A 10,840-nucleotide genomic window follows, 5' to 3' on the forward strand; every position below is an offset into this window, starting at 1 on the left:
AAAACGTGGCAACTCCACTTGAGCCTGGGTTTTCTCTGTTGGAGCGCTTGCGGAAGGCTTTCCACAAACAGTTCACGTCTCTCTTAAGCATCTGTGAGGCTTTGAGGTCGGGGAACTTCACTGTGAGCCCCAGCCAGGACCAAACTGAAGCACGCTGCCTCACCGCTGCTCCTGCGCGCCAGCCAGGAGCCGAGCGGCTCTCTGGGTGGACAAACCGGGAGGCCGAAAGGCATCAGGCCGCCACTTAGCAAAGGCTGGGAGGGGAGAAATCGCCGTTCCCGTCAGGCCAAGGGCGATTCGCGGCCCACGGGCGCGTAGAGGGAGAGGCCTCAGCCAGGCGACGAGTCGGCGCCATTAGTCCGCGGCCCGCCGCCCGCTCTGCGCAGGCGCAGCCGCTCGCGCCTTTCCTTGCGTGGGGATGGGGGAAAGCACGGGCCCCTCCGGGCGGGGCGCTGCGGGCAGTGACGGCGGCGAAGGCCACGCCTCTAAGGAGGAGGGGAACTTCCGGCCGCGAGCGCAGAAGCCGGTCAGTCGGCCGAGCCGCGGTCCCGCCCACAGGGGAAGGGGGCGGGGATTCCGGCCAGTTCGGGCCGCTTACATAACAGAAGGGGCGGGTTCTGCGCCTGCGTCACCAGCCGGTTCCCAGCAGCCCCCGCGCCCCCCCTATATAACCGGCATCCGGGCGGCGAGGCGCTCTACATTCGGTGGCCCCCACCAACGGCGTCGGATCCTGCCCTACCTTTCGACACCCGTTTTAAGTGACCGGGATCGTCTCGCCCACCGCCACCATCACCATGCCCGGGTATTCCAGCGACAGGGATAGAGGGTGAGTCCGGGGGCCCGGCCGGCGCTAGCCGCCGCCAGCGTCCGGACTCTTAGACCGACTGTGGGGTTCTAGTGGTTGGTGGTGGTTGTTTGTTTTTTTTTTTTTAAAGCCGTTTAAAATGGCGGCGAGTCGCGGGCGCTGGGCCCTGGAGCCCTTCTCCTCAGCTCTTGCCTTCTGGAGGTCTCCGGAGCTTCGCGAGGAGAGGCCGGGGGAGGGGAACTGGCTTGAGGAGCTCTTGGCGATGGCGGCCGCTGTGCGTGGGTGGCTGCACGGTCTGGGACGGGGCTGGGTCCATCCGCCTCAGCGCAGCCCCCGCTTGTGTGTGGCCGCTTAGGAGGGGCGCGGGTGGTTTTTTTGTGGCGGGGAAAAGGGCCCCCCCCCCCCCCCCCTCCGGGGATGTACCCCCGAGTACGGATGGTCCACGCAGAACTCGATTCTCCCCCCCCGTCCCCAGTGGGGGTGGGCTAGGGAGCGGCGGGCTGGCTGGAGGTTTGTGGGTCAGTGGGTTGGCCGGGCGCTTCGTCGATGCCGAAGGCTCGGGGAGCTCTCGGTAGGGCGGTTCCCTTTTCCTCCCTTCCCCCTCACAAGGGACGGCGGCTCTGGCTGTTGCTGGCAGAAGCCGGCCGGCTCCCGCTTTGTGTTGTGTAAGCGGATGTTAATGGCCGGCCCCGCCATGCGGTGACTGAGGGGAAATCAAAATGCCGGCTGCTGCTGCCTTTGTTCCTCCTCCTCCTCCTCCCCCCGCCCAGCTCAGACTCTAAAATGGCAGCGGCTGGAAAATGTGGCGTAGACAGAAATGAGAGACAAAGGAAACAGCGCTGGCAGGAAGCAGCGGCCACTCTGGGAGCGCTGTGTTGGGCTGGGAAGGATCGCTGCCAGCGCCTTGCCCGGGCAAAATTGGGGAGCAATCGGGGCGGGGGAGGGAGCCCCAGGCTCGGATCCAGTTTAGCGGTCCTCGGCGCAGGGTTTAGCGTTGCTTCGAGCTGCGCCTCGGGGCTGCCAGGAGAGGCTTCGAGATGAGCCTTTTCTGAATGCAGGGACCGAACCTAAAACGCTATTGTAAAATGCACTGCCTCATAAAAAAAATCGTTATTGAGAGAAGTCTTATCTTTGGAGATACAAGAAAGCGGTTTATGGGAAAGTTATCCCAAGGTTTCATAACTGCCCCTGCCCACTTTCTGCAGGCTGACACACAATGGGAGTGTCACTTGGGTGGGAAACCATTTTGAGCATGGGGTAATACAAAGGTGTTAACGTCCTTACTTTGCCGTTGTTGTAACTTGCTAATAGGCCTAACCGTTTCATTTTAAGAACACTGCAAAGATATGTGTTACCTTAGCTTCTGAATATGAATTGTAGCTAGGCAGATTGTGGCATCTGCAGCTTAAGTATGTTTTTTGAAGTTTCGGTATCCTGTAGGTGGGGTTTATAAATCTGAATTGTAAAGCTACAGATAGATACCGCAGAGATAGTGGTTAAGCTGTATAAGAGGACCAAAATGTTCCTTTGGATTATATGTTATGATCTTCTTCTCCAGGTTTGGAGCCCCCCGTTTTGGAGGAAGTAGAGGTGGACCTCTTTCTGGAAAGAAATTTGGAAATCCTGGGGAAAAACTTACAAAAAAGAAATGGAATTTAGATGAGCTGCCCAAATTTGAGAAGAACTTCTATCAAGAACATCCTGATGTAGTGAGACGTACTGTGGTATGTACCCTAACTCATGCAAAAGTAAACAAATAAGTACAAACATGCTGAAGGTCATGGGGCCCAACAGGTTTGCATGGGGTAACTTAAAAGATAACTTTGCTATCAAACCTTATTTCTAATAATGGGGCTTATTTTGTCTTGCAGCAAGAAGTTGAACAGTACAGATCAAGCAAAGAAGTCACAGTTAGGGGCCATAACTGTCCAAAACCGATTATAAACTTCTATGAAGCTAACTTTCCTGGTAGGTGAAGACTAGCTTATTGGTTGCTCTTCTAGGCTTGATTAAGACAAAGTCTAAGTTAATAAGTTTCAATTTTCTCTTCAAGCAAATGTTATGGAAGTAATTCAGAGGCAGAACTTCACTGAACCAACTGCTATTCAAGCACAAGGATGGCCTGTTGCATTGAGTGGATTGGATATGGTTGGAGTGGCACAGACTGGATCAGGGAAAACACTGTCTGTAAGTTTTGATTGTAGCCTGGAATACTGCTGGATTTCAGCAGTGAAAGTATGGCCTGGCATAATGCAGGCTGAACGCTTCTGGGAAGAGATTGTAATGAAACTTTTCTTTCTTCTAAACAGTACTTGTTGCCTGCTATTGTGCATATAAATCACCAGCCATTCCTGGAGCGAGGAGATGGACCTATTGTGAGTATTCCTAAATGAAAGGGGATCTTAATTTCTAGAGAATGTGATTATTTTTTTTTACAATCCCAATTGTCCATGCTTATAAGAGTCCATAGCTGTATTGTGTTTCTCTGTATGACTAAAGTGGTTCCATGTTTTGGTAGTCTCCCAAGAACATCCTACAAGCTCTGGTTGGATTGTCCTTAAAATTGTGCAGAACAGGGCTACATGTCCTGTTTTGGAAATTGCTGTCCCCTGGAAGCTAGTGACTTTCAGATATCATACCACGTAGGTCAGTGTTTGGTGGTAACTGGGATGCTAGGTAATTTGGTTTGCTGGTTCGGGCTACTTAAATCCACTTTAGTCATTCTGGCACTGAAGGAATACATGACTGCCTTCCCACTTAGGACTAGTTTCAGACTAGAAGCTTCAAATAGGTATTGAACTAAAAGCTGGGCATCTTCTTTCCAGTGTCTTGTGCTGGCACCAACTCGTGAACTGGCTCAACAAGTGCAGCAGGTAGCTGCTGAATATAGCAGAGCATGCCGTTTGAAGTCTACATGTATTTATGGAGGTGCTCCAAAGGGACCACAGATTCGTGACTTAGAAAGAGGTATGGATTAGCCTTGATGCATCTGTGTATGAGGCAATGTGAAAACTACTTAAACTGACTTTACTGCTTGGTTTTTAGGTGTGGAAATCTGCATTGCAACACCTGGAAGACTTATAGACTTCTTGGAAGCTGGGAAGACCAATCTCAGGAGGTGTACTTACCTTGTCCTTGATGAAGCTGACAGGATGCTTGACATGGGATTTGAACCTCAGATCAGAAAAATTGTGGATCAGATAAGAGTGAGTATAAATGGTTCATGCATTTATCACTATTGCAGAAACAAATGCCACTATGCTCATTAAAGCAAGGGCAGAGCAATTAACTTTTTCAGGCTTGCCTGGGGAGACTTTTTTTTGATTGGGCATTTGGCTTGACTGTCTATTGATCTTGTACTGACCTAGTCTCCTTCTCCAGCCTGACAGGCAAACTCTGATGTGGAGTGCCACATGGCCAAAGGAAGTAAGGCAGCTGGCTGAAGACTTTTTGAAAGAATATGTACACATCAACATTGGTGCATTAGAACTAAGTGCAAATCACAACATTCTTCAGATTGTGGATGTGTGTCATGATGTAGAGAAAGATGACAAGTAAGTAGTCAGTGGGGGCAAAGCATTCAAGTTGTCTTTTAATGGTTGGTTTTAGCTTATGAACTGTGGAATGAATTTGTCTTGATGTATTTTAGACACCAGTCTAAGACTGATAAAAAAATTTAAAAAATCAGGCTGTTAAAACTGAAGTTGTGTAGTACAAATTAATCCCAGCTCTAACCATCTCTTTTAATAGGCTTATTCGTTTGATGGAAGAAATAATGAGTGAGAAGGAAAATAAAACAATTGTTTTTGTGGAAACCAAAAGACGGTGTGATGATCTTACCAGGAAAATGAGGAGAGATGGGTGAGTCTTAACAGCTTGAACTTCAGTGAGCTACCTTAATAGTATGAGCATGCTCTTGATTCTTCATGAGTGACCACTTTAACTATGGTAATAAAACTGCCAAATACAGTGACACCAGGTGTCAGTTAAAATGCTAAAACTAACTCTAGAAGCCCTTTGGAATTTGCCAGTAGTGCCAGTTGCCCTATCTTTGACTAATGAAGCCACTCAAGGAATGGTCTGATGTCAATCAAGTTCTGTATTTTCAGGTGGCCAGCAATGGGTATTCATGGTGATAAAAGTCAGCAGGAGCGTGACTGGGTTCTAAATGGTGAGTATTTTGGCAATTTCTGCAAGCATATGATCTGTGTTACTTAATGAAGAAACTGATGAGTTGCTTGTGTTACAGAATTCAAACATGGAAAAGCACCAATCCTGATTGCTACAGATGTTGCATCCAGAGGTCTAGGTTAGTACAACTCGTAATGCCAGTTGCCCAAAGCTATTTAAAGAAAGTCTATTGCTTTCTTTAACCTCTGCATTTTTCTAAGTTTTCTTCACATAAAGGTGCAGTCTTTGTGGCAAGGCCTAGGCATGACAATCGGAGGACTCGAGGGGGATGGAGGACTAGTGGAAATGATCGGCTGGCTGCTTCCAGTCAAATAGAGAGGTGAAAGCTGAGAGCATTGTGTGCCAGTAATCTTCAAAAGGCAAAGATCATCCTTTAAACTACTACCCCATAAACTGTTCTCTCATGAAATAAGCAGTTTCATTCACAGTTCACTTTGCCCTGGTATTTCTCTTCTCTCCATGCTTTGCATGATTTGCCATGGTGCAGTACTGTTAGTTTTGTGCATACTGTCTGCTGTGATCTGTGGGTCTTTGAATTTCAGTGAGTTTGCTGAAATGTCGAAGAAAATAATTACAAACTTCAATGTTCAATGAAATTTTTTTTCAACCATGAAATGGAGAGAGCAGCTTTAAAATGTACTAAGCCTTGTACAAATTGGTGAGTACTGGCACATGAAATCTGAGAAAAAGTCCACCTCTCACTTTAGCAAGTGGGGCAGGAAAGCAATGGCTTTTCAAATGCCTTTGAAAGTCGAAGTTCCTCCACCTATACATAGTCGTCATGTCGAGACCTGCCAGAGAGAGACACATTCTCAAGTGAACCCTGGCTTCTTGGAAGCGCTTGCCTAGACGAGACACAGTGCATAAAAACAACTTGGTGACTTTGGGGGGACAGGTATGTTTTTCTTGCAGCTGCGGTTCAAAGGTCTTGGCAAGACGAGCAGTGTGGCCCCTTTTTTTTTGAGCTTCTAATGAGTGTGTATGTGAAGGACCTTGTATGTTTTTACTCTAAGGTCCTCAAATGAGCACATGAAGAGGCTGCTGTGAGCTTTAGTGGCCCTACTGCAAGAAGCATTCAGATGTCACTTGATGATTTGTAAAGGGGACTCTTGAGTTGGGAATGACAAGCAAATGCATACTCCTTTATGGTAAGGTTTTGGATCACAGGGTGGGTGATGAGACGGGAACAGACGGAGTGTGCATAACTTTCTCTTCCACAATACTCATGCAGAAATGGATGATTCTAACACTGTTCTTTGCAGCCATTATTTCCGTTAAAAGTACGATTGTCTAATGTTTATCTTCGATTTGGCTGTTGTGGTGTGCAAAACTTTGTGCCTTGCTTTTTGCCACACTGCAACACTTTACAGATGTGGAAGATGTGAAATTTGTCATCAATTATGACTACCCTAACTCCTCAGAGGACTATATCCACCGAATTGGACGAACTGCCCGCAGTACCAAAACAGGCACAGCATACACATTCTTTACTCCTAACAATATTAAGCAAGTAAATGACCTCATCTCTGTGCTTCGGGAGGCTAATCAAGCCATCAACCCCAAATTGCTTCAGTTGATTGAAGACAGAGGTTCAGGTAAGTACTGTTCTTGACCACAGTGCATAGCTTTCCTCTTGGAACAAAATGGAAACTCAAATTCCACCCCCAACCTCGCTCCAAAATGGATGTGGAAGGTGGTTTAGCTACCAGTTACGGTGACCTGAAAAGGTATTTATTAACACCAATACCAAAAAACAACACCCCCCCTCCCCACTCATGCTGTGGTGCACCTATGGCTACTGCTGGCCAAAGATGTGCTTATGTTTGCTCTGAAATAAGACTTCAGGGCTCAGGTTTGTTGCTGTCTCATGACTACAAAAGATAGATGCAAGTGTCCTATTGGCAAGATAAAAGTGACTTTTTGCCTTGATGGCACCACTTGTATTCCAGGGGAGAGTATGAGACTCTTCTCATAGGTCAGACACAGCTTTCTGTATCAAAAGAGTCTTCATCTAACTAGAGTCCAGTTAGCAACTGGAAAGCTTTTATAGTAAGTTTGCCTTGCTGGGGCAAAGAAGGAAGGATTTTCCTCTTACTAGCTGAACTCATTTGGTGGTATGTAAAAATGCAGCCTTTGATACATATATAACTATGTCTTGTCTTTTTTAATAGGTCGTTCCCGAGGTGATCGACGTGACAGATATTCTGCGGGCAAAAGGGGTGGATTTAGTAGTTTTAGAGAGAGGGAGAACTTTGAGAGAAACTATGGTGCACTAGGAAAGAGAGACTTTGGAGCAAAAACTCAAAATGGGGCCTACAGTGCCCAAAGTTTCAGTAATGGAACTCCTTTTGGAAATGGCTTTGCAGCTGCAGGCATGCAAGCTGGCTTCAGGGCTGGTAACCCTGCAGGAGCTTACCAGAATGGCTATGATCAGCAGTATGGAAGTAATATTGCAAATATGCACAATGGCATGAACCAACAGCAGTATGCATATCCTGCCACTGGTGCTGCTCCTATGATAGGTTACCCAATGCCGACAAGTTATTCTCAATAACTTAGTGTATTTAAATGTCTCAGTTTTTCATAATTGCTCTTTATATTGTGTGTTATCAAAACAGGATAGTTATTTAAGAAATGGGAAATGCAGAAATGACTGCAGTGCAGCAGTAATTATGGTGCACTTTTTCGCTATTTAAGTTGAATATTTCTCTACATTCCTGAAACAATTTTTAGTTTTTTGTACTAGAAAATGCAGACAGTGTTTTCAAAGTAAATGTACAGTGATTTGAAATACAGTAACAGAAGGCAGTGCATGGCCTTCCAATAAAGATATTTGAAGACCGAATTTTCTTTCAGATGGCAATTTTCTCAACATGTGCACAACTTTACATTAATGGAATGTCAAATGTTTTTATATTAAATTCTAGAAAGGTTTCTCAACTGTGTCTGATTAAACATTTAAGCTTATACAAAAACCAGCCTTGCCTTGATTGGGCTAGATTGCTTAGCATGGCAGGCTCTGCTTTGATGGGGAAGAAAACTAAAGCTGGCTTCTAAGTAACTGTTGGAAACAGTACTCTTCCTTGTCTCACTAGTGTAGGGCCAGTTTTTGGAAAAGATCCGCTGGAGTAATGGTGTAGCTGGAAGTCTTGCTAACCAAAACTCTGCAGTGGTGTTGCTAGTGAGCTGCTACAAGTGTAGGAAGCTTTTGCAGCACTGAAACTGTTGCCTTCACAGCAGCATATGAGCAGACTAGGCTTGAGTGTAATGTATCTACAGCTGTCAGGCCTTGTGAGTTAGCATGCAGGCTTACTATGAGCTTCAGAGAAATGGGAAGATCTTAGTATTAAAACTTCAAATTATACTTAAACTGGTATTGAGCAGTGATTTCTTTATGGAAGTGGGGGGAGGGAAGTGGGCTGTTGATCCGTGAATGTACTTCATGGATTTTTTACAAGACTTGTAGTCATGCAAATGTCTCTGTAATCTGCTGAGCAAAGCAACTCCTTGAGGAGTGTAGCTGGAATAATACTTGATCTTGGGGTTAAAGTACTTAATGCTTTCAAGTATGGTATATTAAAATTCCAGTTAATACTGACTTTTCAGTTCCTTTCTCTCACTTGTTTATCAGTAACAATGATTAGTTTCAGGTTTAACTGCTTAACTACTCCAGCTTAATGTATTCAAGGTTGAATCTGCAAGAATCAAGGCAAGATTCTGTCTAGGTTATTTTTAACCCAAGTCAGACTATTTCTTTTACACTTTAGATCTTTTTGCTAGTCCATGCTTAGCTCTTGGTGATTGTTTTCCTCAGGCTCAGCTTATGATGTTCTTAACAGCAGCGTAATCTGTCTTTTAATTATGTATTTCTGCCTTTTCTGTGGAGTTCTATCACTTGACAGTACTTTCGTGATCATTTGCTGTTGCTATGAGAACTTCAGCTGGAGTCCTGAAATACTACTGCACTTGAGTCTAAAACTGCAGTTGGCAATGTGGGAAAGAGTCTCTTTAATCAGCTTTGCAACATTCCCCTTGCCCAGTGCCATCAGTGTTGAAGACAAGGAAGTAAATGATTATGTATCTTTGAAATATGACATGTTAATTGCTTAGTTTCTAGTTCAGTTGCCTGAAACAAAATGCATGGAAAGCCTGTTTCTCTCTTAAAAACTTTTTCTACATATACCTTTTTTTAGTATAACTTCTAGCTTGTGAATTAAAATTAACAGACTGTGGTCTTTAAGAGTAATGCAAAGAACAAATAGCCTCTTTCTCCCTTTAGATGGGAGATAAGCACCAACCACATTGGTTGAAGTGAAACCCAGATGGGTGTTTGCAAGTCCTATTGGTTGGGAGTGTGCTTTGGAAACTTCTATCAGGAAATTGTGGGAAGAGATGCACCTTGTGACTCTTCAGTACAGGTTTTTCAAGGTTGTAAATTCTTGGTGGACTTAAGTGTAATTATGTGACCAAATCTGCTACCTTCAGAAGCTGAAATAACTTCAAGCCGCAAAAGTTCTGTTTTCCTTCTAGATGTGGGTTACTGGAGTGCTATTTTTGAGGTTGCTCTTCTTTTTTTCAAGCAGTAAGGCACAACTCTGGAAAAACAGGACCATGGCTTTGAATTTTTTTACCTAATGGTGTTTCTAAATGACCATCATCTAGGGGAAGTGTTCCCTGAGGGGGAGTAAGTGGAAGGTGGGCACTCTTCTTAACATTTGCACATAAAAAGATGCAAAAAGAGCTCGAGCTTATGGCAAATCTGCCTGAGAAAGTTGTACCTAGCAGTACTTTTTCACCTAGGAGCAGCAACTCCTCCAGCTGGCCCAGGTGCCTACTAAGGTGTTGTCTTTTCAATTCTCTGTTGATCCTTCTGGCCTGTGGGTCGGATTTGTGCAATAAAGAACCAATGCTGAGATTACTCCAACTCCTTGGGACTTCACATACATTAACTTTACGTGGCAGCCAGCTCGCAGAATGGTTCCTCCTCTCTTAAGCTCCACCTCCTGGCACTGGTACAAAACCGTGATGAAGCACGTATGGAAATTTCCATTGCTCGGCTGTGGGGCTCCTCTGCCAGCTGCGAACTTGAGCAGGGTTGTGGAGCAGAGGTGCCTCGGCCCGCCCTCTCAGCAGAAGGTACCGCAGTGACGCATTACCTCGAACTCTTGCTTTCTGGTTGGAAAGCTTTTATGTTGCTTCAGACCACACAAAGCGACGTAGAGCTGCTCTGATGAGATCTGTACAGGCTTTTCCCACAGAAATCCTCCCTGTGCAGCTGTAATGTGTTCCTAATGACAGCAAAGGGTAGGGTCCTCCTCCTCTCACAGCCTCGTCCGAGGGAGCTCTGGGCTGCCGTGTCCGGGAGGGGAAGGCCAGACGCTACCTCCTGACACGTGCAGCCTCAGCCGCGGGAAGGCCGGAATCCCGGCTTGCCGTGGCTGGTCTGAAGGGCACGGAACACCGGCGGCCGCGGGTCCCACCCCGGGCCGCAGGCGAGCGGCCGCCCCTGAGGAGAAAGAAACGGCGGGGGGGGGAGAAGGAGGCAGCGCCAGGCCGCGGCGTGCCAGCGCGCATGCGCGGGCACAGTCTTCCCGCTCGCTCTCGGCAGGCCGCGCGCCAGCCCCGCTTCCTGCGCGCGCGGGGCGTGGCGCACGCGCAGTGCCCGCCGCCTCCCCTCCCGCCATGAGGGAGGAGGTGAGGCGAGGAAGATGGCGCTGGGCTGCCGCCAAGGGGGTCGGTGGTGCGGCCGCGCTCCCCTGGGGCGGTCCGTGCTGAGGGGGCGGCGGCCGCTCGCCGCGCGGGTCGCGGGGGAGGTGGAAGCCGGATCCCCGGCGCGGCCCTACG

The 10,840-nt window shown here is 47.1% G+C and overlaps 2 protein-coding genes across 3 annotated transcripts in view; both read left to right on the top strand.

Annotated features, from left to right (window-relative positions):
• The first annotated feature begins 646 nt into the window (after nt 1–646).
• DDX5 (DEAD (Asp-Glu-Ala-Asp) box helicase 5) lies at nt 647–7,936 on the top strand. Of its 2 annotated transcripts, none has more exons than XM_010578625.1 (13): nt 647–826; nt 2,364–2,529; nt 2,677–2,773; nt 2,859–2,992; nt 3,115–3,180; nt 3,631–3,772; nt 3,851–4,011; nt 4,187–4,359; nt 4,556–4,666; nt 4,915–4,976; nt 5,055–5,114; nt 6,367–6,591; nt 7,168–7,936. In XM_010578625.1, the coding sequence occupies exons 1-13, from the start codon at nt 795–797 to the stop codon at nt 7,548–7,550; spliced, it is 1,812 nt and encodes a 603-aa protein (XP_010576927.1). In that variant the 5' UTR covers nt 647–794; the 3' UTR covers nt 7,551–7,936. The 2 variants fall into 2 exon arrangements, with proteins under 2 accessions (XP_010576927.1, XP_010576928.1); XM_010578626.1 differs by having other exon boundaries at nt 647–802.
• Nucleotides 7,937–10,678: 2,742 nt separating this feature from the next.
• POLG2 (polymerase (DNA directed), gamma 2, accessory subunit) overlaps nt 10,679–10,840 on the top strand; it is a 5,908-nt gene continuing 5,746 nt past the window's right edge. Inside the window, exon 1 of the mRNA XM_010578738.1 lies at nt 10,679–10,690. Within this exon, the coding sequence (XP_010577040.1) occupies nt 10,679–10,690 (12 nt within the window). The remainder of the gene's footprint in view (nt 10,691–10,840) is intronic.

The sequence above is a fragment of the Haliaeetus leucocephalus genome, unplaced genomic scaffold, assembly GCF_000737465.1.
Source record: "Haliaeetus leucocephalus isolate CR32 unplaced genomic scaffold, Haliaeetus_leucocephalus-4.0 Scaffold646, whole genome shotgun sequence".
Taxonomy (NCBI): Eukaryota; Metazoa; Chordata; class Aves; order Accipitriformes; family Accipitridae; genus Haliaeetus; species Haliaeetus leucocephalus.